Consider the following 24,208-nt stretch of genomic DNA (forward strand, 5'->3'; position numbering starts at 1 on the left):
TGTAATATTTGTGGTGATTTTCTGGGGAAAAAGGTAAACTTGGCAGTGTTGAAAGAATGGATTCTTTGCAAAACACTATTTTATAGAGTCATAGAGTCTTAGGGTCTTAGAGATCATGTACCAATGAGGGAATTCCTTTTCCAGCATTCCTTTTCCAGCATTCCAGCAGTATCCAGCCCCTGCTTCCAGTGATAGCATTGAAGTGGAAATCCCAGTGGTTTGCAGAGTGGTTTATTGGGCAAGTTTAGGGATTCATCAGATAACTTCCTTTGGAAGAAGTTATTTAATGATGTCAGTAATATCAGAAGAGGTCTTCTCCCTAGGTTAAGACTCCCTGGAGGAGGTAGCAGTTGAGAAGAGGTGTAATTTGGGATTTTAGAATTCCATAGCTGGACCTAACCTTGTAGATCTCTTACTTGTTAAAACTGTGGCCCAGAAACTGTGACCTTCACTTAGCTAGTTGGTATCAGCGTGGGCACCCTGCTCACCTCCCAGTTCTGTGCTCTTTTCACTATGCATGCTGTTCTGCAAGTGAGTGAGAATGTAAATATCTACTTAGTTACTGACAGTACCACTAAGTCTTACATTCACACCCTGCCTGATCCTGTAATTCTTACAACAGCCCTGCAGGGAAGATTTTACTATCTCACTTTTAGGGAAGTGGAAACCGAGGTAACTTGCCCACTGTCTGTCACACAATCAGTGATGATGCAGCTGGCAGTTGAGTGCAGGTCGGCCTGTGATTTTCTATAGATTGCATACATTACTTTTAGTGATGTGAGGGAAAAACTAGGTAGGATCAGTGAGACTACTGGAATGCAAGATGCCGGGCATCTTACTATAGCACTGCTACTTGTGTTCTGAACTTTGTAGTTAAAACCGATTTAAAAACTGGTATGGAGGTGGTAAAACTTAGTGATCACTGAATGAACAGGTTTTGCTGGACAAAGTCAGAAGCCACTTTTTGGTTAGTAAGGGGATGGGAAATTAAGGGCTGCCTTCAGATGTTGGATATAAATTTGGCTTTCAGTTTAAGAAACTTAAGCTTTTTTTTTTTTTTTAAGTAATGTAAGTTTATTTTATGGATGGTAAGGGCAGTCACCCTGTGGCAACCTACCCACACTCTGGCACTGCGTTAGTTAACTTCCACCACACGGAGGGGGCGCCCAGCTTCACTTTACAAACTGAACCTGGGCTCCTGAGGTGGCTCAGTCCGTGAAGCCTGGGACTTCAGCTCAGGTCATGGTCTCATGGTCGGTGGGTTCCAGTCCCCTGCAAGGGGCTCTGCACTGACAGCTCGGCGCCTGGAGCCTGCTTCAGATTCTGTGTCTCCCTATCTCTCTGCCTCTCCCCTGCTTGTGTTTTTTCTCTCTCTTTCTCAAAGTAAATAAACATTAAAAAAACAACAACAAAAAAACAGAAACAAAACAAAGTGAACCAGAGGCTGACCTGAACCCCCCGCCGTAAGACACCTCCCTGCCCAAGGCGGTAACCTCTGCCGCCCAAGGCTGGGTTCCCCCGGCTCTCCTGCGCCATGGCGGGGCTGTAGCCGGGCACATGGCTCCTTACAAGTGTTCAACGTAAAGAGAGCAGCCAGCCAGACCCACTTCGCAGACAAGCGGAAGGGACTCATAGGCCTAGGAGGTGCGGGCTCGCCTTTACTTAAGCCCTTTCGCGGGCTTGCGGGCTCGCGGGCTCGCGGGCTCCCGGGCGGCGGGCGGCGGGCTGCAGTCCCGCCCACTCAGTGTCTCTGTTGCTGAGGGCGGGTTGAGTTACGTAGGGGAAGCTTCTGGAGACAGCTTAGTAGGCGGACCCGGGCTCCGGCCGGTCCTTTGAGCAAGTGGGCGCAGCCAAATCGCGCGTGGCAGTGGACATGGCTCACGGGTCGGAAGGCCGTATGTCGCGGGGCTGCAAGCTGCCTCTCCTGCTCCTTCACGTGTCTCTGCCTCTACTTCTGTTCCTGTGGCATTCGCCGCCCAGCGCAAGTAGGCCCGCTGCGCCCGGAGAGAGGGGGGTTGGGGGGGGGGGAGGCTGGGTGTGTGAGGTAGGCGGAGGTGGGGGAGGGTGGAGGCAGGGTGGGATGCGTAGGCAGGATGGGGTGCTGGCCGCGCGGCAGCCCCCTCACCGGTCCGCGACAGCAGCAGTCCCGTCCCGTCCCGTCCGAGATCCGCAGCCGCTCCGGGCTCTAACGAGCTCCGGGAGCTCTCCTCCGAAATTTCGAGTTCGTTTACTCATTCATTACTGTACTGTCGGCTACTGTGTGCAGAGTCGGCCCTTGTAGAAACCTGGGGAGGGGGGCCTCCTTTGATTCTATGCTCTGAATGCTCTGTGAATTTCAGAGACGCTTGCATCATTTTGCTACAGCTGAGAAGACAAACAAAGGGGGAGGAAGTGGAAAAAAAACCACTCCACTTGCTTATCCCACGTGTTGTCCGGGAGGCATCTTCACTTTACTGAAAAGTCTGCCGAGAGTAAGGGGAACGTTTTAACTTCGTGGTGATATTCAAACCTTCTCTTTTACTTTTTTTTTGGGGGGGGGGAGGGACACTGATGGATGTTTCTGTCTAATTATCGAACAGGACACCAGAAGGCTGAAAGGCATATGAAGAGATGTTTAAACTCATTACTAATCATAGAATAGAAGTTAACACAGTAAAATATCACTTGACGCTTACTAGACTGGCCAGAGTAGGCCAGGCTGAGCCAGGTGGTGGTGGGTGGATGGTTAGGGATGTGGGAATTTCGGAGACCGTCTGAGTGTCTGTCCATCCTTGGGGCTGTACATGAGCCAAATGTGGATTTGCATATAGAGAACTTGTCAACAACTTCAACCAATGGACTAGCCGTACACATAGCAGTGAGAGGATCTTGAAACAGTGCCAGAAGCAGAAACAGTAACATGTAACTCCATAGCATTTTCATAAGTTTGAGAAACAAAACAAGGCAGTTTTAAAGAGAACAAAAATGTAAGCATTAAACATCTTACAACGGGTGCCTGTTGTGGGAGGGAGATGGAAATAAAAAATAATAAATAGTATTTCTATATACTTGCAATGAGCAATCCAAAAATAAAATTAAGAGAAAAGTTCTACTTATGAATCCATCAGAAAGAATAAAATACGTAGGAATAAGTTTAACAAAAGGAGCACAAAACTTTTACTCTGAAAACTATGTTTTTTTAGTTTTATAACTCATTTAATGGCAACTGGTAATCATCAAATTATCAATTGTTATCTTTAAAAGTGATTACACTAGCTTTGCTATCATTTCTCAAGGATACCTAGACTTACAGATATTTCCCACATAAGATGCATCATATGAATCACCAGCATTGATAAAACCAGATCCAGGGAAAGAACTAAGTTTGGGGAGACATGCATGATCTTAATATAGCAAATGTTTAGCCTGTCTTGATTATTTACAAAATGAGAACAGCAGGAATATTTGCTGTTGAAAATTTTTAAAGAAGATCTAAAGTGAAATGGAAAAATTATCCCATCCTAAGTTTTTTTAGGCCGCCTAACAAATACCTTAGACTAAGTGGCTTAAACAACAGAGATTTATTTCTCACAGTTCTGGAGGCTGGGGAGTCCACTATCTAGGTGCTGACTGAATTGGGTCCTGGTGAGGGGGCTCTTCCTGACTTGTAGAGGAATACCTTCTTACTTTATCCCCTGGTGCTGAGAAGGAGATCTCTGTGCCTGTCTCTTATTAGGACACTAATCCCATTTACGAGGGCTTCACCTTTGTGACCTAATCACCTCCCAAAGGCCCCACCTCCAAGTACCATCACACTGGGGGTTAGGCTTCAACTGTGTGAAATTTGGAGGGACACAAACATTCATTCCATAGTACATCCCCAAAACACATTTATGGATTGGAAGACAACATTATTAAGATGGCAGTACTCCCCAAATTGCTACACATTCAGTGCAATTCATGTTAGAATCTCGGCTGAGTTCTTTGTAGAAATTGATAAACTGATTCTAAAATTCCTCTGAAATTGCAAGGGACATAGAATATTGAAAACAATCTTGAAAAAGAAGAACCAAGTTGAACACTCTTACGTGGGTTAATGCAGGGCCGTGAACTAAGAGCGTCTGTACCTGAAACACCCCCTTCCCCTCACAAAAAAAGGGATTTGTTTCCATTTATGTGGTAGTGTTTGAGAGTATCAGGCCTATGTTTTTTTCCAACAGCCTCCCATAACTGAATTCTCTTATTGCCACAGGTTCCCTGCATGTGAAGATGGCGGGGACAACTCAGACTGTGCTCCTGAATGACAATGCCACTATTTTCTGCCAAGTCTATGGTGACCCCTCCCCAAACATAACCATTATGGGTGTCACCTGGTTTTGGAAGAATCCAGGGTCTGCAACAGAAGTTAAGCTATTTGAGTTTTTTGGAGGCCAACAAATGACAGGTCGACCTGGAGCCATGGTGCCTCTTAAGAGTTTGGAGAGTGGGAATGCCTCACTGCAGCTGCCAGGGATCCAGCTGAGGGAAGCAGGAGAGTACCGATGTGAGGTGGTGATCACCCCTCACAAAGCAGTGGGACAAGTCAAGCTGGAGGTTGTGGGTGAGTTCCCTGGGGGCAGGGCCCTGTGGTTTCCGTGGTACTGAGGCTTGGGGTGGAGTTGTGGCTGGGCCAGACGGAGCAGAGGTTTAGAACGTGCCTATGGGTCAGACAGATGGGTTTGACAGCCGAACAGTGTTGGGCAAGTTACTAATCACATAGAACCTCTATTAATCACATAGAATCTCTTTCTGAACAAATGTAATAGTACCTGCCTAGGAGGTTTACTGTGGGGAAGAGTCTATGAAAAATTCAGGTAACATGCTTAGTATAATGTATGGCCCACTGTAAGTGCTCAGTGAAAGACAGCTATATAAGTTATGATATGATTTACTTAGTGTATGGATGGTGAGTGTTTACTGCAGAGGTGTCTCTGAAAGGTAGCCGGGAAAGGAGTGAGATGCTGGGTTCCATAGATCTGAATCCTGTTTTATTTTTTTTTTAACGTTTATTTATTTTTGAGACAGAGAGAGACAGAGCATGAACGGGGGAGGGTCAGAGAGAGGGAGACAGAATCCGAAACAGGCTCCAGGCTCTGAGCTGTCAACACAGAGCCCGACGTGGGGCTCGAACTCATGGACCTCGAGATCATGACCTGAGCCGAAGTCGGCCGCTCAACCGACTGAGCCACCCAGGCACCCCTGAATCCTGTTTTAGCTTTGCTGCTTCCAAACTGGGTGATTGGGCCAGTCACTTAACATTTTTGGACCTGAATTTTCCCCTGCACAAAATGGGGTGATAAATCACACCTGTCTCATGATGTTCTGAGGATTACGTAACATAATGCATGAACATGCCCAGCTGGGTGCTGGTGTGAGGTAGGTGCCCAGTGAAGACTTGCAGCAACAGCCACTGTCCACCAAACACCTCTTTGAGCTCTCCTCTGTTATGATTGGTCTGATCATATGTAGATGAGCTTTGGGGGGTGTATTTGTTTGCTGGGGTTTGCCGTAACAAAATACCACTGACAGGTGGCTTAAATGACAGAAATTTATTTTCTCACAACCCTGGAGTCTAGCAGTCTGAAATGAAGGTATCCGTGGGGTTGTTTTTTTCTGAGGGCTTTTTGCTTGGCTTGTAGATGGCCATCTTCTCCCTGTGTCTTCAGTATTTTTCCCTCTGTGCATGTGTGTCCTACTCTTTCCTTCTTGCAAGTGCATTGGTCATATTAGTCTAGGGCCCAACCTAATGATCTCATTGTAACTGAGTTACCTAAATAAAGACCCTATTTCCAAATATAGTCACAGTCCAAGGCACTGGGGTTAGGACTTCAGCATATGAATTTTGAGAGGCCACAATTCAGCCTATAAAAGGGGGACAGCGTCTATGAGCCTTCCCAAAATTGTACTTAGGACTTCTAATATTTTGTACATATTAGTTTGGGGGATGAGAATGTTAAGTTAGGATTCATTTCCTCTGCAACTGACAGAAAGCTTAAAATAAAAGCATTTAAAAAATTAATAGGTTTTATTTTTTAGAATAGCTTTAGATTGACAGAAAAATTGCAAAGATAGTAGAGTTTTCATATCACTCCCATCTCTGCACACCACTTTCCCTATTATTAACATCTTGCATTAGTATGGTGTATTTGTTATAAATAATGAGCCAATATTGATAATTATTATTATTAATTAAAGTCCATAGTTTATTCAGATTTCCTTAACTTTTAATCTGATGTCTTTTTTTCTGTTCCAGGATCCCATATCCAAAATACCACAATACATTTAGTTGTTATGTGTCCTTAGGCTCCTCTTTACTGTCACAGTTTCTCAGTTTCACAGACTTTTCCTTGTTTTGGCAACCTTGATATTCTGAGGAGTAATGGTCAGGTATATCATAGGATGCCGCTCTATTGGCATTTCCCTGCTATTTTTCTCGTAATTCACTGGAGTTATGGTTTGGGGGGAGGAAGATCACAGAGGTAAAGTGCCATTTTCATCCCATCCCATTTCTTTGAATGATTTATGACTCTTGGTGTTGACCTTAATCATCTAGCTTTAGTATTTGTCTGGTTTTTCCCCTATAAAGCTAGTCTCCTCTCCTCTTTGTCATCTTATAGTCTTTGAAAGGAAGTCACTCTATGCAGCGCACATTTAAGCTGTGGTAAATTATGCTCCCCCTCCTTTAGAGTGGAGTAGTTACATAATTTATTTGGGATTCTTCTGCACAAGAGATTTCTCTCTTCTCCCTCACTTATTAATCTAAATTTATTGATGTCAGTTTGGACTCAGGATATTTATTTTGTGCTTTAGGTTATAATTTCATACAACTTTATTTTATTGCTCAAATTGTTCCTGCTTTGGCCATTGGGAGCATTTTCAGTTGACTCTTGTGTCTCTTTGACATACTCTCATCATTGTGGGGTTTTGTTTTGAGCTAAGCACTTCCTTACTTTCTGGCACTAGAAGATGCTCCAGGATCATCTTGTGTATTTCTTGTCCCATTCCTAGAATCAGCCAATTATTCAAGGAATTCTCTCTGGTTCTTTTGATTGGAAAATATGTTAGAAACCAAAATGCGGGCACTAGATATGCTTGTCCCCACTGGGATATCATTGCTTCTGGGCCCTCTGAACTGACAGAGCAAATAAATATGTGTATGTATACTAATCTGTGTATATACAAAAATCTGTAAGAATTTCTATTTTTAACCATCTGTGTCTATATTTATTTTAATATAGTAGTTCTTAATGATGTCCCTAACTTTAATCTATTACCATATGAATCATTCTAGCCTCCTTCTTTTGCATATTTGTGAAACCCACTCCAGCAGTAAGAAACCTGGCTCCCATCGTCCTCTTGTCTATTTACTTAATTGTTTAATTCTAGTATATGTCTACAGCCATATCAGAATTGTTAACTTGTACCCCCATGAGAAACAACATTATCACCCAGGGTAGTACTTGCAATTCATCTTGCCTTTGTTCTTGTAGACTCCATTTATTTCAGAAATTCCATAGGTCAGCACCTTTCTTCTGTCCCTTGCAGCGAGGCTCTTTCGTACATTTGTAGTACACTTAGATTTGTTGTTACAGTGTACCTTCTCTCTTTTGGGGGATTCCTTGAACTTTTAAATGGTTTATTTAAAATTTGCATACCTTAAGATTCACTCTGTGTGTTTCTAGTTCTGTGAGTTTGACATATATGTTACAGTATCACAGAATAGTTTTCACTGCCTCTGCTTCACCTATTTGCCCCTCCCCCTGGGCCCCTTACACCACTAATCTTTTTACTGTCCCCATAGTTTTGCCTTTTCTACAATATTATATAATTGAATTGGAATCATCAATATGAAGCCTTTTCAGATGGGCTTCCTTCACATAGCAATATACATTCAAGATTCCTCCATGTCTTGGGGCGCCTGGGTGGCGCAGTCGGTTAGGCGTCCGACTTCAGCCAGGTCACGATCTCGCGGTCCGTGAGTTCAAGCCTCGCGTCGGGCTCTGGGCTGATGGCTCAGAGCCTGGAGCCTGTACCGATTCTGTGTCTCCCTCTCTCTCTGCCCCTCCCCCGTTCATGCTCTGTCTCTCTCTGTCCCCAAAATAAATAAAAAAAAACGTTAAAAAAAAAATTAAAAAAAAAAAAGATTCCTCCATGTCTTTTTTTGTTGTTGTTTGTTATTTTGGTGGCTTGATAGCTCATTTATTTTTATCACTGAATAATATTCCATTGTATGGATGTGCCATAGTTTGTTTATCCATTCACCTATTGAAAAATATCTTGATTGTTTCCAGTTTTTGGCAATTAGGAATAAAGCTGCCATAAACATTCAGGTGCAGGTTTTTGTGTAGACATAATTTTTCATCTCAATTGGGTTAATACTCAAGAGTGTGATTGCTGGATCATATGTTAAGACGATGTTTAAACTTGTAAGAAACTGCCAGTTCTTCCAGAGTGACTGTATCATTTTGCATTTCTACCAGTCATGAATGAGAGTTCCTGTTGTTCTATATCCTCATCAACATTTGGTATCGTTAATTTTTTGTATTTTAGCTATTCTAGTAAGTATGTAGTGATATCTCATCTGTTGTTTTAATTTGTAATTCCCTAATGACATGTGATGTTGAGGATCTTTCTATTTGCTTTTTTGTCCTCTGCATATCTTCTTTTGAAAGATACTTGTTTAGATCTTTTGACCATTTTTCAGTTGGGTCCTTTGTGTCCCAGTTGTTGAGTTTTAAGAATCCTCTGTTATGTTATTTATTTATTTTTTGAGTCATCTGTATATTTTAGATACAAATCCTTTATCAGATATGTGTTTTGCAAATATTTTCTCCCAGTCTATGGCCTGTTTTTTCATTTTCTTAACTGTGTTTTGCAGAGCAGAATTTCTAAATTTCAGTAAAGTCCAACTTACTGATTTTTTGCTTTCATGGATTCTGCTTTTGGCATTGTATCTAAAAGCATATCACCAAACTCAAGGCCGCCTAGAGTTTCTTTTATGTTATCTTTCTAGACATTTTATAGTTTTATGTTTAGGTCTATGATACATTTTGAGTTAATTTTTGTGAAAAGTATAAAATGCGTGTCTAGATTCCATGTGCAGACTTTGTGCATATGATGTACAGTTGTTCCAGCCTATTTGTTGAAGATTATCTTTTCTCCGTTGAATTACTTCTGTTCCTTTGTCAAAGATCAGTTAAATACATTTGTGTGGGTCTTTTTCTGGGCTCTCTATTCTGTTCTGTTGGTCTATTTGTCTATTCTTTCACCAATACCATGTTCTATAGATTATTGTAGTTTTACAGTAAGTCTTTAAGTAAGATTGTGTTAGTCATCAAATTTTGTTGTTCCTTTTCAGTATTGTGTGAGCTATTCTGGACCTTTTGCCTATCCTTATAAACTTGAGAATCAGTTTGTCATAATCCACAAAGTACTTTCTGGGCTTTTGATTACATTGAATCTATAGATCAAGGTGGGAAGAATTGACACCTTAACAATATTGATTCTTCTTTTCCATGAACACAGAATATCCTTTCATTTATTTAGATTTTTGATTTCATTCATCAGAATTTTCTGGTTTTCTTCATGTAGATTCTGTACGTATTTTGTTAGATTTAAACCTAAATATTTCTTTTAGGTTTAAAGAAATTTTAAGGGGGCAGACAGCACACTAATTTAAATGGTATTGGGTTTTTAATTTGAAATTCCAATTGTTTATTGCTTGTGTATTAGAAAGCCATTGACTTTTTTTTTTAATGTATATCCAAATTCGTTAGCATATAGTGCAACAATGATTTCAGGAGTCGATTCCTTAATGCCCCTTACCCATTTAGCCCATCCCCCCTCCCACAACCCCTCCAGTAACCCTCTGTTTGTTCTCCATATTCAAGAGTCTCTTATGCTTTGTCCCCCTCCCTGTTTTTATATTATTTTTGTTTCCCTTCCCTTAGGTTCATTTGTTTTGTCTCTTAAAGTCCTCATATGAGTGAAGTCATATCATATTTGTCTTTCTCTAATTTCACTTAGCATAGTACCCTCCAATTCCATCCCCGTAGTTGCAAATGGCAAGATTTCATTCTTTTTGATTGCCGAGTAATACTCCATTGTATATATATACCACATCTTCTTTATCCATTCATCCATTGATGGACATTTGGGCTCTTTCCAGAAAGCCATTGACTTTTATATATTAACCTTGAATCCTGCAGTCTGCTGCTGCTGTAATCACTTATTAGTTCTAGGGTTTAAATATTTTTTTGGTCCAGTGTTGGGGATTTTTCTATATAAACCTTGTGTCTGAGAACAGACAGTTTTATTTCTTCCTTCTTAATCTGTAGATCTTTTATTTTCTTCTCTTGCCCTATTATACTAGCTAGGACTTCCATCACAATATTGAATAGGAGTGGTCAGAAGAGATAGCCCTGCTTTGTTCCTGTCTTTAGTTTCTCACCATTAAGTGTGATGTTAGCTGTAAGTTTTTTGTAGATGTTCTTTTTCAAGTTGAGAAAGTTCCCCTTATCCTAGTTTCCTGAGAGTTTTTAACATGAATAGGTGTTGGATTTTGCCAAATCCTTTTTTTGCATAATTGATATGATCATGTAATTTTTCTTCTTTAGTCTGTTGATGTGATGGATTATATTAATTGACTTGAATGATGAACTTGAATGATGATGACTTGAACTTAGTTGTGGTGTATAATTATTTTTATACATTGTTGGGCTCAATTTGCTAATATTTTGTTGAGGACTTTTGCATTTAGTGTACTGAAACATATTGGTCTATAGTTTTCCTTTCTTGTAATGTTTTCATCTGGTTTTGGGATTACTGTATTACTGGGCTTATAGAATGAGTTAGGATGTGTTGCCTCTACTTTAATTGCTAGAAGAAATTGTAAAAAATTGGCATCATTATTAATTTAAATGTTTGGTAGAATTCACCATTGAAACCATTTGGGCCTAGTGCTTTATTTTTCTGAGGTTATTAATTATTGATTAAATTTCCCTAATAGATGCAGGCCAATTCAAATTATCTATTTTTTCTTGTGTGAATCTTGGTAATTTTTGCCTCTCAAGGAATTGGTCCATTTTATTCAAGTTATTATATATGTGGGCATAATGGTGCTCATAATGTTCCTTTATTATCCGTCTGTTCATGGCATCAGTAGTGATCCCTCTTTCATTTATGATATTAGTACTTTATGTCTTCTCTGTTTTGTTCTTAGTCAACCTAGAAGCTTATCATTTTAGTAATCATTTCAAAGCCGCAGTTTTTGGTTTCATTGATTTTCTCCATTGATTTCCTGTTTTCAGTTTCATTGTTTTCTGCTTTAAATTTTGATATTTCTTTTCTTCTGCTTGTTTTAGGCTAAACTGCTCTTCTTCCTCTAGCTTCTGAAGGTGGAAGCTTATTAATTAAGATAGTTGATTTTGTGTTTCTCCTCTTTTCTAAAATATGTATTCAATATTATACACTCCACTCTAGGCATTTCTTTTGTAGCACCTGCAAATTTTCATAAGTATGATTTTCATTTTAATTTCATTTGGTTCAAAATATTTTAAAATTTCTCTTGAGACTTTTTCTTTGACCCATATATTATTTAGAATAGAAATGATTTATTCTCCAAGTAATTTGGAATTTTTGCAGCCATCCTTCTGCTTATTTATATCTGGATAGCTCCATTGTGGTCTGAGAATATACCCCGCATTATTTCTATTCTTTAAAATGTTTAAAGATGTAGTCTATGAGCTAGAATGTGATTTATCTTGGTGAGTGTTCCACATGAACTTGAGAATAATTTATATTCTGCTGTTGGATAAAGTATCCTATTAATTAATTCAGTCCAGATGATTGGTGGTGCTATTCCTTTCAACTATTTTCTTACTGCTTTTCTGCTTGCTGGTCTATCAATTAATGAAAGATGAGTGTTAAAATCTCCAACTATAATTGCAGATTTGTCTATTTGTCCTTGTAGTTCTTTCAGTTTTTGCCTCATGTATTTTGACATTCTGTTGTCAGGTGCATACAAGATGAGGATTTTTAGGTCTTCTTGAATAATTGATCCCTTTTTCACTAAGTAATGTCTCTTTTTATCCCTAATAAAAATTTTGTTGTTGTTCTGAAGGCTTCTTTTAAATTCACAGTTACTCTAGCTTTCTTTGGGTTAGCATTAGTATAGTGTGTCTTTCTCAATCCCTTTGATTTAAACCTATCTGTTTAAACCTGTCTTCATATTTAAAGTGGGTTTCTTACAGAAAACATGTAGGTGAGTCTTTTGTTTTTTATCCACTCTGATAGTCTCTGTCTTTTAATTAATATGTTTAGACCATTCATTTAAAGTGATTATGTATATAGTTGGATTAGTATGTACCATTCTATTTGGTGAACTTGTTCTTTGCTTCTTTTTTTTTTTTTTAACCTTTCTCTCCCCCTCTTTAAAAAAAATTTTTTTTAGGTTTATTCATTTTTCAGAGACACAGAGAGACAAAGCATGAGTTGGGGAGGGGCAGAGAGAGAAGGAGATACGGAATCTGAAGCAGGCACCAGGCTCTGAGCTGTCAGCACGGAACCCGATGCAGGGCTGGAACCTGCAGACCATGAGATCATGACCTGAGCTGAAGTCAGACACTTAACAGACTGAGCCACCCAGGCGCTCCTCCCTCTCTCTCTCTCTCTCTCTCTCTCTCTCTCTCTCTCTCTCTCTTTCTCTTTATTGTAAAATATGTTTATTGATGATAAAACTTCTATAATTTACTACTGGTACTTGATGTTACAAATGTTAGGGTCTTTGAGATATGTAGGATCCTTGTAATGTAACTGGCATAAAAACCCCATGATTTGAGCTCTCCTAATCACTTTGGTGATTTCTGTTTCTTCCCACAAAGACCAGTCCTATGCCTTTCATAAATGCATCCAGTAAATGGAGAAATAAGCTGGGACAAAAACTGTACATTCTTTTAATCTACATGTTTTTCACACAAGATACATTTTTTAAGAGGCTCCTTGTAAGGATTTTCCGCTGGAATGGGCAGGTCCTCATTGCTGGCTACCTGTTTTCTTTGAGTTTCCCTCCTCGAATAGATTTGGTGCCTTGCAGCTCTCTAGGTTTTCCTTTACTGTTATCACCCTGGAGCCCCATTGCTGTGGTAATGAAGTGTTGCTGAGGGGAAACAGTGGATCTTACCATTAAAGCTCATTCTTGGAGACCTGTAAGCCCCTAGGCTGTGACCTTTAGAAGTGTTCCTAGGTGAGACCTGAAGGCTAGAGGGGGCTAAAGTTGGCTAATCATCTTTACCCCAGGTCAGAGAAGGCTCTGGCAGTCTTTTCTCTTGAGAGCATCCTTTGTTATGGATATTGCACTGGGTATATTTTTAAATACCTTTCCTCTCCCCTGAAACAGGAGGGGATTTTTTCTTGAATCTTCACTGTGAGAACCTGGTGGTGTTCCTGGTGGTACAACCAATGAAAGAATGGTGGCCGCCATGAGACTGAGCCCCCCCCCCCCCAGGAGTTTCTTCTTACTCTCATCCTTTAGAGATTTGTCAAGAGTTGCTACTTAAGTGCTTCTACTGGTTTATGGCTCTGGTATCTGCTTACGGTGCCATGATCTTGGCCGCGATTCTCTCAATCTGCCTGTCTAGTTTTCAGGGTGCTGGTTTGCCTTGTCACCTCAATTCTCTGATGGATCTAAGAAAACTTGTTGATGTGCAGTTTGTTCATCTTGTTACGACTTCCAGGGTCTTCATATGTTAGAAGGGAAACCAGAAGTCAACAATGACTTTTAAAAAAGGTAGTTTATTGTCTTTCACACAACTGTAGCCAACCCAAGGCAGGTGAGGCAGTTTTGTGACCTTAGGGGACCCAGGATCCTTTTATCTTATCACTTTGCCATTCTCAACAGGTAGCTTCCACCTTGAGTTTGGAAGTGGTTTCTCTGTCTCTAGTCATCAGGTGGTATTCCAGCCATTCTGCAGGAAGGAGGAAAGGGGAGAGAAAGAGAAGGGCACAGTCCTTTTCTTTTCTTTTCTTTTCTTTTCTTTTTTTTTTTTTAATTTTTTTTTGGCACAGTCCTTTTCTCTAAGATACCCTTGTTATTTAAGGATACTTCCAGAAAGTTGCTCTCATCACTTCTGATTACAACTAAATTACTAGACCCTAAGTTCATATGGCTACATGGAGGTTGAAAGATGTAGCTTTAATTTGGATATGTCATTGAAGATTGAAGATTGGAAATTGGCCATTAGCAGTCTCTACCACAGCAGTGTTCCAAGCCTTTCCTCGGATTTTTACAGGTGTCTATGTAGGATACAAAGTAGCTTAAGAAACTCTGCTCTGTAAAATTGCTGTGAGAGTAGGGAGCCATAGCATATCAGCTGACACTGAAACCAACATTCGCAGAATATTTAGCCTGAGCAGAATCCCATTCAGTATGCTCACCTTTCCTAAAGGCTTGCTGAATCTTAGGATTGTTACTGGGGCATTGGGTTGATAGTAATCTAGTCCCTACCTACCCTCAAAGTATGACTTCTCTCTTGGCAGCTTTCCCAGTCAGCAGCTTGTTTCCAGAGCAAGCCGTAGTGAAAGAAAAGCAAGAAACACTTATTTTGTGTATGTCAAGTGGGTTCCACCTTGACAACATTACTATTACGTGGAAAAAATTATCCCAGAAGGATCCTCAGGAGGTTTTTGAAGGCATCATCACTAATCACACCATCGAGAATGGTATGTTTAATGTCACTAGCTTCTTGATGCTGAAGCCCTCTCTGGAAGACAATATGACCATCTACCAGTGTGTGATATATCACAAATCCTTGCCTACCCCTCAGAAGCTCAATTTCACCTTGACTGTGATAGGTAAGCAACCTCTTGAACATTTCTCTTACTCTTCACCTTGAGGTCAGGTAACACAAAACTTTGGTTCCCAGGCAGTCCCTAAGGGAAGATTGGGGGCCAGTAGGGAAGATAGAAAGCTTGGTATGGCATAGCTCAGCCCTAGAGTCAGCAGTCCAGACTAGGTCTCTTAAGCCAGGGCAGATAGTCTAGGAGGTGGAGAGTGGTGACAAAAGTTCTCAGATGAAAACAGGGCTCCTTGTTAGCCATGGCAGTTTAAGTGACCTGGGTGGTCTATATGGCTTGGGGTGTGAAGCTTGCTAGCTACAAGGAGAATGGGCATAGGATCCTGTCTGTGTCCTCTGAGGATAAGGGTCTATCAGGGGCCAGGGACCCAGCCCTGCCAGCAACTCGTCTGCTCAGGCCCCAGGTCCACTGCAAACTGTTGGCTGGTAGAGGCTGAGTCAGTTCTGCCTTATGGATTGTGCCCAGGATGGGGAGGCCATAGTGGAGTGGTCCTGCAGGAGCCCAGCACTTTCCCCGGGCATATTGGATCCTTAGCTCAAGATCTACAACTCACTATAGAATCCTTCCTGCTGGTGGAATGAGGTCCATTGAGCACATATCTTGGCTTCCTTGGTCACAGCTCTGGTCCTGGGTGGGTATGACCCTTCTGATTAGATGCATCTGCCTGGAGCTATGAGGGGTAAAGAAGGCAGGGTCTGACAAGGAGCCCTGTGGGATGTGGTCTGGGTGTGCTAGATGGGCACTGGGATGGTCCTGGAGGGAGAGAGGAATGGTTCTTGGAAGTAAGGGCTAGGAATGTGTGTATGGGTGGTGTGTGAAGGGATGTGTACAGGGTATGTGTGGGGCATGGGGAGTATGAAATTGAAACACGCTTCGTGTGTATCGAATAAGGGGTTTGTCTGCATCATATGTATGTCTGAGTCCATTCAGGTTGCTATAACAATTTGCCACAGATTGGGTGGCTTCAAAACAACAGATCTTTATCTTTCACAGTTCCAGAGGCTGAAAGTTTGCAATGGTTGTGCCACCATGGTTGGGTGAGGACTCTCTTCTGGGTTGCACACTTCTTATTGTATCCTCACATGGTGGAAGGGATGAGGGAGCTCTCCAGGGCCTCTGTCATAAGGGCACTAAACCCGTTCACGAGGACTCTACTGGCATGACCTAATCACCTCCCCCAAACCCTATCTCCTAATACCATCACGCTGCGCATCAGGATTTCAGTATATGAATTGGGAGGGGGGGGCACACATATTCAGTCTATAGGAGTAAGGGTGTAGTAGTTTGGAAGCTTTGAACATTGCGTGGCATGTGTGTGTGCTATGTAGTGTTCAGTATTGCAGTGTTTCCTGGCAAGTGCTAAACACACTGTTTGATGGGTGGAGGTGTGTGTGATAGGAATGGAGGACGCCAAGACGCGTGGCAGAGGGTCACAGGGACAGGGAAAATGACATACAACCCCAGGTCCTAGCAGTGGTTGTGTGGTCTCTGGCTCCAGCCCTTAGTTTTCCTCTTAATGTTTTTTTCCTCTTTCCCTCTGCAGAATCTGAGAAGACAGCTTGGAGTTTGAACAATTTTTTCTACATTGGAGTCCCCTTGTCACTTGCAGTGATTTTATTAATTATTTATCTTTTAAAAAAGGTAAGAGGCTCCAAAGCAAAGTTTAGCCCTATGTTTTGGAGTTGACTTTGGGAGTTCGGGGATTCTAGAATGCCAGTGGATGCCGTTGAGGAGTTCTTAGGATTGATATTGGTGTGTGTTTGTGGTATGTGGCTTTTCTGATGCTGCACTGATGAACTTTCTTTTCCGATCTCCATGTGATGCTTTGTGACTCTGGGGAGACGCAGTGTAAAGCCCCTCTGCCTCTTCATAATGTACACATCTCATTGTGAATCAAACACCTTTGGTTCACACCAGGTTTTTGAACCATGTATGGGCTGCACTGTTGTTCTCACACATAGAAACTGTGGCTCAGAGGTGAGAATTCCTTCTCCCAGGTGCTGATATTTTGTTAATAGCTCGATGAGATAACCTACCACCAGATTTCATTGGTTTAACTAGGAATTTCTTTATTTTTTTATTTCTATTTTATTTTAGAGAGAGGGCGCAAGTAGGGGAGAGGGGCAGAGGGAGAGAGGGAGAATCCCAAGCAGGTTCCATGCTCGGCACAGAGCCTGATGTGGGGTTTGATCCCATGACCCTGGGATCACAACCTGAGCCTAAACCAAGAGACAGATGCTCAACTGACTGAGCCACTCAGGAACCCCTAACCCGGAATTCCTAACTCTCCCTAAGTGTTTCTGAACTAAAACATGTTTTCAAACATGGTCTTCCCTGACTATGGCCCAAATATCAAATAAAACAACTCAAACTGTAGAGGCCCAAGAGACCAATGTAAATATGTTTTTTAAAATGGTTCCACAGAATAAAATTGCCTTTAGTTTTTTATGGGCCTGCCAAGGCAGAATCTGTGCAGTAGCTAATATGTCTTATTATACGTGCCTTAGGAAAAATAGAATAATCAGTTAATTAAGAAAAAAGGCGGGGCGCCTGGGTGGCTCAGTCATTTAAGCGTCCGACTTCAGCTCAGGTCACGATCTCGCGGTCTGTGAGTTCGAGCCCCGCGTCGGGCTCTGGGCTGATGGCTCAGAGCCTGGAGCCTGCTTCCGATTCTGTGTCTCCCTCTCTCTCTGCCCCTCCCCCGTTCATGCTCTGTCTCTCTCTGTCTCAAAAAAAATAAATAAACGTTAAAAAGAAAAGAAAAAAGGCTATTTGTTTATCTAAAATTTGCCAACCGATTCATGGGATTTATTCTTTGGGTGGGACCTAGGCCAATGAGACAACTAGATATAAAGTGGTTTTCAAATGTGTCTTGTGGTATTTGTACTGTTCTCCTATTTCTTGCCTTCCTCTGACTTGTGATATCCAGGTGCTCTCATGATAACCTCACGTTTGATGATGATACTTTTTGAAAAAGAGACTCAAGCCTTTGTGACTAGCCTGGATTCTGCAATTTTGCTCCAATTTTGTTTGCAATTTTGGCTCCAAACCTTCACGCTTCCTCACATCCATGTCCTTTGCCATGTAATATTGCAGTGTCCTCCAATTATAGGCTGCTCCTTAACATTGGGCTCAACCTTATGACTTGCTTTGGTCAGTAGAATGAGACCAAAGTACAAGAGTGCCATTTCTAAGTCTAGGCCTCAAGAGACTTGGTGCATTTCCATTTGCTTTCTTTGGTGCTTCGGATGTTAGTAAGAGGAGGATGCATCCAAGTGAGCCTGTTTGGGGTGAGAGACACTGGAAGCAGAGCCTGCTGCAGGCTGAGCAACACTGGAAGTTAGGGCTAGTTGCTGTATTGGAGGCCACACTAAATCATCTAAATCAGATGACGGCCATGCAACTCCCAGACAGGTGAGCAAATCTGGCTGAGATCATCAGTACTCAACAGAGCCAACTCTCAAATGAGTGAGAGATAAATGCTTTTTTTTTTTTTTTCCAGAACCACTGTGTTTTGGGTTGGCTTGTTACACAGCAAAAGCTAACTGATACAGCTCCTCATGAAGCTGAGTTTTGACTAGAATGTATGGTTGCTATGGAGATGTGCTGCTGAGACCCTTTGCAGAGAGAGCCTGCTATGGAGTGTACTCAGCCAACATGCTCCAGCTGTGTCATCTCAGGGAGCTGCTGCAGTATTTGAGCTTATGCCATGCTCTCCCTGGGAAGCCCTAGAAAATAGCTGAGAAGGCCAGGAGGCTTTGTAGTTCCCTGTTGGGGTGGCTAACACTTTCTCAGAGTTGCGCTGTAGTCTGAGGCTCTTGCTACCCAATCTTCTCCTTCCTCGAACCTTCACAGATATGAGACCTGCATCATGGTCTAAAGGTTTTACCCCCATACTCATGTGCCCTCTCCCCTTTATCTTTTGCAGGCACGACCCCAAACATGTCCCTTATCCTGTGTCTTGAAAGCTTCTTCTCAAAACACCCAAACCTATACAGCAGAGACTGAGGAATTAAAATGAGGTGCTGTCATTATGATGCATTCGTGTCTTATTCACATGGAGGAACCACTAGAACATTGGAAGTTCTTACACAGAAACATCAGAAACAAGGTTTCTCAGCAAATGCATAAGTAACTGAAATTACTTTTCCTAATGGCTTTAATGGTTTGCTCAAGAGCAGACTGTTCATTCTTCCTTCCTTAATAGCCTTCTGCCAAACAGCTCATCCAAGAAAAAGAAAGCAGTGCTTTCCAAAGAAGACATACAGATAGCCAACAGATACATGAAAAGGTGCTCAACATCACTAATTATCAGGGAAGCCAAAACCACAATGAGATATTAGCTCATACCTGTCAGAATGACTATTATCAGAAAGACAAGAAACAACAAGTATTGGTGAGGATGTGGAGAAAAGGGAGCCCTAGTGCACTATTGGTGGGAATGAAAATTGGTCAGCCACAATGGAAAACAGAACAGAACAGTTCTGTCTGAAAATAGAACTACCATATGACCCAGCAATTTGACTTCTGGGTATTTGAAGAAAATGAAAACACTAACTCTAAAAGATATATGCGCCCCTATGTTCACTGAAGTATTATTTACAATAGCCAAGATATAGGAACAAGTGTCCATTAATAGATGAATGGATAAATAAAATGTTATACCTGTGTCACACACACACACACACACACACACACACATAAAATGAAATATATATGTTTATATAAATGGAATATATAATATATATGTAAAATATATATATAAAATTCTATTAACATATAATGTAATTTATTCATTTTGGAATTTTATTCACCCTTGCAAAAAGAGTGAAATCTTGTCATTTGCAACAATATGCATGAAACACCTTGAGGGTGTTATGCTAAGTGAAATAAGTCAGACCGAGAAAGACAAATACCGTATTATCTCACATGTGCAATCTAAAAACCAAAACCCAAGCTCATCAATAACAGAACACAATGGTGGTTTGCAGGGTGGGGTGGGATGGATGAAACGGGTGAAAGTGGTCAAAAGGTACAAACTTCTAGTTATAAAATAAGTCATGCGGGTGTAATGTACACCATGGTGCCTTTAGTTAATAATACTGTAATGCATATTTGGAAGTTACTAAGAGTAAATCTTAAAAATTTAGAAAAACCAATTTGACAATAAATTTCATATATTAAAAAAAAAATTTAGAAAAACTTTTAAGAAAAAATATTTTTGTAACTATGTATAGTGACAGGTGTTAATTAGACATATTGTGGTGATCGTTTTGCAACATATACAACTGTTGAATCATGTCATACACCTGAAACTCATATAATGCTGTATGTCAATTATACTCCGATAAAAAAAAAGTAACATTTAGTGTTTCTGGACTGTGGGCTGTATCCATTTCAAATTCTGCTTCTTAGTTCAATGAGATTGACCTGTACATGTTAATATAAGAATAAATCTATTGAACTGCATTTTTAATTTAATATCTCTAAATTTTTCTTTGAGAGGAGACAAGTGACTTGTCTAGGGTCTCATGGCTAATAAAGGGTAGAGCTCGGGTTTTTAATCAATGTGTCCTACTACCAACGAAGATCCAGGGTGGGGTTGGGCTGTGAAAGATGAGCTGGAACATTAGGTTTAGAGGAGAGGCTTAGTCTGTACGGTTCTTGTCTATTCTTTTTTTTTTTTTTTATGAAATTTATTGTCAGATTAGTTTCCATACAACACCCAGTGTCCATCCCAAAAGATGCCCTCTTCAATGCCCATTACCTACCCCCCCCCACCCCCCATCAACCCTCAGTTTGTTCTCAGTTTTTAAGAGTCTCTTATGCTTTCGCTCTCTCTCCCACTCTAACCTCTTTTTTTTTTCTTTTTTTTTCCTTCCCCTCCCCCATGTTTCTGTTAAGTTTCTCAGGATCCACATAAGAGTGAAAACATGGTGTCTGTCTTTCTCTGTATGGCTTTTTTCACTTAGTATAACACTCTCGAGTTCTATCCACGTTGCTACAAAGGGCCTTATTTCATTATTTCTCATTGCCACGTAGTACTCCGTTGTGTACATAACCCACAATTTCTTTATCCATTCATCAGTTGATGGACATTTAGGCTTTTTCCACAATTTGGCTATTGTTGAGAGTGCTGCTATAAACATTGCGGGTAGTTCTTGTCTATTCTTAGGGGAGGACCTGTTGGTTAGTGTGCTTGACCATTGCCTTAGTTTCTGTAACTGAACCAAAGTGACTGATGCTATTCCCAAATGGATCTGTGTGTGGGCACCTCATTCAGGACAGAAGTTGAAAGGAGTGTGGAGGGTCTTATGCCAGGTGTTAGTCATGGGTAAGGTACAATGGTGGTTCTGAATGTAGTTATCAGGGATGTGAGGTTGTATTTCAGGACCTTTGTGGGGCAGAGAAGGCCTGTTTACATCTCTATTGAAGGTTGAAATAATGACCCTGAAAACAGTTCTTAGGTCACTCAGGCGGGGCACAGTCAGTGCATGGGCATAACTGACATGGAAAGCTCTTGGCTAAGAGAGAAGACTAGAATGGAATCCCCATAGCAGAGTTCCCACCTGAGGGTGATTTAGAGTCCCTCTAGTGGCGGCACTGGGGATTGCGGCATCAGTGTAGTTGGTGCCTATTTCAAGGATACATCATTAGAGGAGCTAATGAATCTCATAAAATGGAGATGTGGAAGGAAGAACAGGGCAACGGTTGGAACTGTGGAGCAAATGAAGTAGTCCAAAAGTGTTTACCATCATCAAAAGAGAAGTGATTCAAAAACAATGACACCCTTTGGGAATAGTAGTAAGGCAGTTGAGGTTTTTTCAGTTTTGTAAAAGAAATTATAATTTTGTAGATATTGCAATAGAGTAATAAAGTAATATAAGGAAAAAATAAAATTAGTGGGAAAATGACAAATGGGATCTTTTATAGGAAGATAAAAAATTAGATATAAAATGTGGGGGATTGTTGAATGGATATTACTGATTGTAAGGGAATCTATGATGTAGAAAAAAGAAAAGGCATTAAGGAGCTACTAAACTCAGAAATGAGTATACTGGTTACACCTTCAGAGCCCTGAAGAGTCATGAAGGGAGGCAGAACTATGGGATGGTTTTCATTCCTTGACTTCCAAGATGGATGGGAAATCAAGACACACTAGAAATTTAACAAAAAAGAATGAAAGTCTCAGCCAGAACTGTATTGCATTTACTATTCTCTGGAGTAACTTCCTTCCCCAATAATGATGGCATTAGGTGAATAACGAATTGATCAAATGAAGTAAAGTGCTACCTGGTGTGGTTTGCCTCACCTTGAGTGCTGATGGTCTGGGGAGGAGGAGTTTGGGACATATTGTGCTGCAAAGAACCATACACTGTCATGAAGTAGAGGAATGTGACTAACGTGAGCTGAAGAAGGCTATGGGCACTGTTGACCCATACTCCTGTACACCATTGTTTCTCCCAGTGAAGGAAGTAAGTTGCATATGTACTTTGTATCACCCATTCCACTGTTGGCATCAGTGCCTGGAAAGACCCAAAGCCAAGGAAAAGGCATAAGTTCGCATTCCTTATACCCAGTCTGGTCAGTCTAGATGGCCTACCTTTCATGTCACTTCAGAGCGGGGTCTTCCCAGAGCGGAGATAGGGGAGGGTGTAGGTAGCACCTTCTTCCCTCTCCATGAAGGTACATAATGCCCCAGGCAGGTGGATATGGCAGAGAGGATGCTAATAATCTAGATCTAATGCAACATATCCACTCTCTGGAACCCAAATCTGATGTTAGCCCCATTATCCTATTTCTGTGTCTTTTCTCAGCTCCTTCCAAGCTGGAACAGATCTATTGGGCTTTAAACCTGCCCTGATCTGGGGTCAACATGATTTGACATGCAGAATTCATGTCTTCTTCCCCAAAGTCATCTGCACGTCTTCATACAACATAGGGTATCTGATACCTGAAACTGGGGAGACCTCAGAAGTGAACCCAGAGAGCTGTGGGAAGCCTGACCTACTCTACTCCTTACCACAAGCTCCCTAGGGAAGGATGTTGGGGAGGATCTCAAGTTTAGGACACAGATTGCCGCCTGGGGAGAATAAGTGGGTCCTGCAGAAGCTAGGTGAGTCCTCTCCAGCAGAAGGACCAGAGGGCCACCTTCATGAGTAACATGTGGGCCTTGTGGTTACTGGCTGGAGATGCCAAATTCATAAGCATCAGGCCTGGGAAGATTTCCAGTATGGCTAGTGGGCTAGTTTTTTCAGACTAGCGGTTCCATTTCATTACAGGAAAAGGGTGGCTTAGCTTCCCTCCCTGTTGACCTAAGGACTGAAGTCTAGGGCACCTATCACACCATCTGGTGTGAGGTGGGGACTGACATGAATGGCAGATGTGCCCCCATCAGTTTGCATGGCCACCTGACTGACTGGGGGGAAGGTAGCCTGGAAGGTAGGGACCCCAGTCCTCTTGCAAGAAGGGAGAAGATGGAGGGCAAGAGGAAGTGTCAGTGAGGTCTCTCTGGCTCCTTTGGTGTTTTGGACATGATCCTGGCTGTCATTTAACCACAGCTGAGCCAGCCATCAGTTTCAATCCCAGGACCTTGGTGGGGTGGGGGGAGACCCTAGGGGCTTTCTGAGTTGCACTTTTCCTCTTGTGTTTGGTCCAGAGACATCTGTCCCCTGCGGTGGATCTGACACTTCGAGCAAGGCAGCCCACCAGGTCACTGGGACTGTGCAGCAGGGGGAAAGGAGCTCAGTCTGAATCTTGGGCGTGCTACTTACCAAATACAAGATCTTAGTAAGTTAACTCTACCTCTGATCCTGTGTCCTCATCTGCAGACTCAGAAGAGAACATTGCCTCCCTCAATCCTGGATCCCAGTGACACGAGATACTTTCCTCCCCTTTCTGGGGAGCCTGGAGAAGAGCCAGTCCTGCACATGGGTGTGAACTAGCTTGGGTTGCTCTGTCTGCTCTCATGTGATGCCCCCTGCTGTCTTGGAAGCAGAATATCAGAAACAAATTCACCTGGGAAGTTGCTGCTGGGAAGAGTGGAGCTCAGGGGAGTTTCCTTGTTCAGTTTAGGCCTGTGCCTTAAAGAAGAGGTGTCAAGGAAGTATTGGTCCAGCAGCTTCCTCCATGCCTGGAACTTTCCAGCTCTTCCCTGAGCTAAGCTTTAAGGCTAGGGGTCTCTCTTAGAGCGGAAAGCTTCAGGCCAGTGGCCCAGATTTTCTAATCAAGTAGGTCTTCTATGTGGCCAGCAGGTGGCGCTAAGCCCCCAGCTCTGCCCATTCTGTCACCAGCCCTTTAAGGTGGAGGGCGTGGAGGAAGGTTACTTTGGATGGGG

The 24,208-nt window shown here is 41.8% G+C and overlaps 1 protein-coding gene and 1 non-coding gene across 2 annotated transcripts; one reads left to right on the top strand and one right to left on the bottom strand.

Annotated features, from left to right (window-relative positions):
• Window positions 1–1,785: 1,785 nt before the first annotated feature.
• On the top strand, window positions 1,786–19,125 carry NCR3LG1 (natural killer cell cytotoxicity receptor 3 ligand 1). The gene is made up of 5 exons (XM_030332305.1): window positions 1,786–1,985; window positions 4,232–4,579; window positions 14,554–14,868; window positions 16,415–16,512; window positions 18,800–19,125. The coding sequence occupies exons 1-5, from the start codon at window positions 1,874–1,876 to the stop codon at window positions 18,890–18,892; spliced, it is 966 nt and encodes a 321-aa protein (XP_030188165.1). The 5' UTR covers window positions 1,786–1,873; the 3' UTR covers window positions 18,893–19,125.
• On the bottom strand, window positions 3,318–3,450 carry LOC115526625. The gene has a single exon (XR_003972677.1). It is a non-coding gene; the product is annotated as a small nucleolar RNA SNORA72 (small nucleolar RNA).
• Window positions 19,126–24,208: the final 5,083 nt, after the last annotated feature.

The sequence above is a fragment of the Lynx canadensis genome, chromosome D1 (genome assembly GCF_007474595.2).
Source record: "Lynx canadensis isolate LIC74 chromosome D1, mLynCan4.pri.v2, whole genome shotgun sequence".
Lineage (NCBI taxonomy): Eukaryota > Metazoa > Chordata > Mammalia > Carnivora > Felidae > Lynx > Lynx canadensis.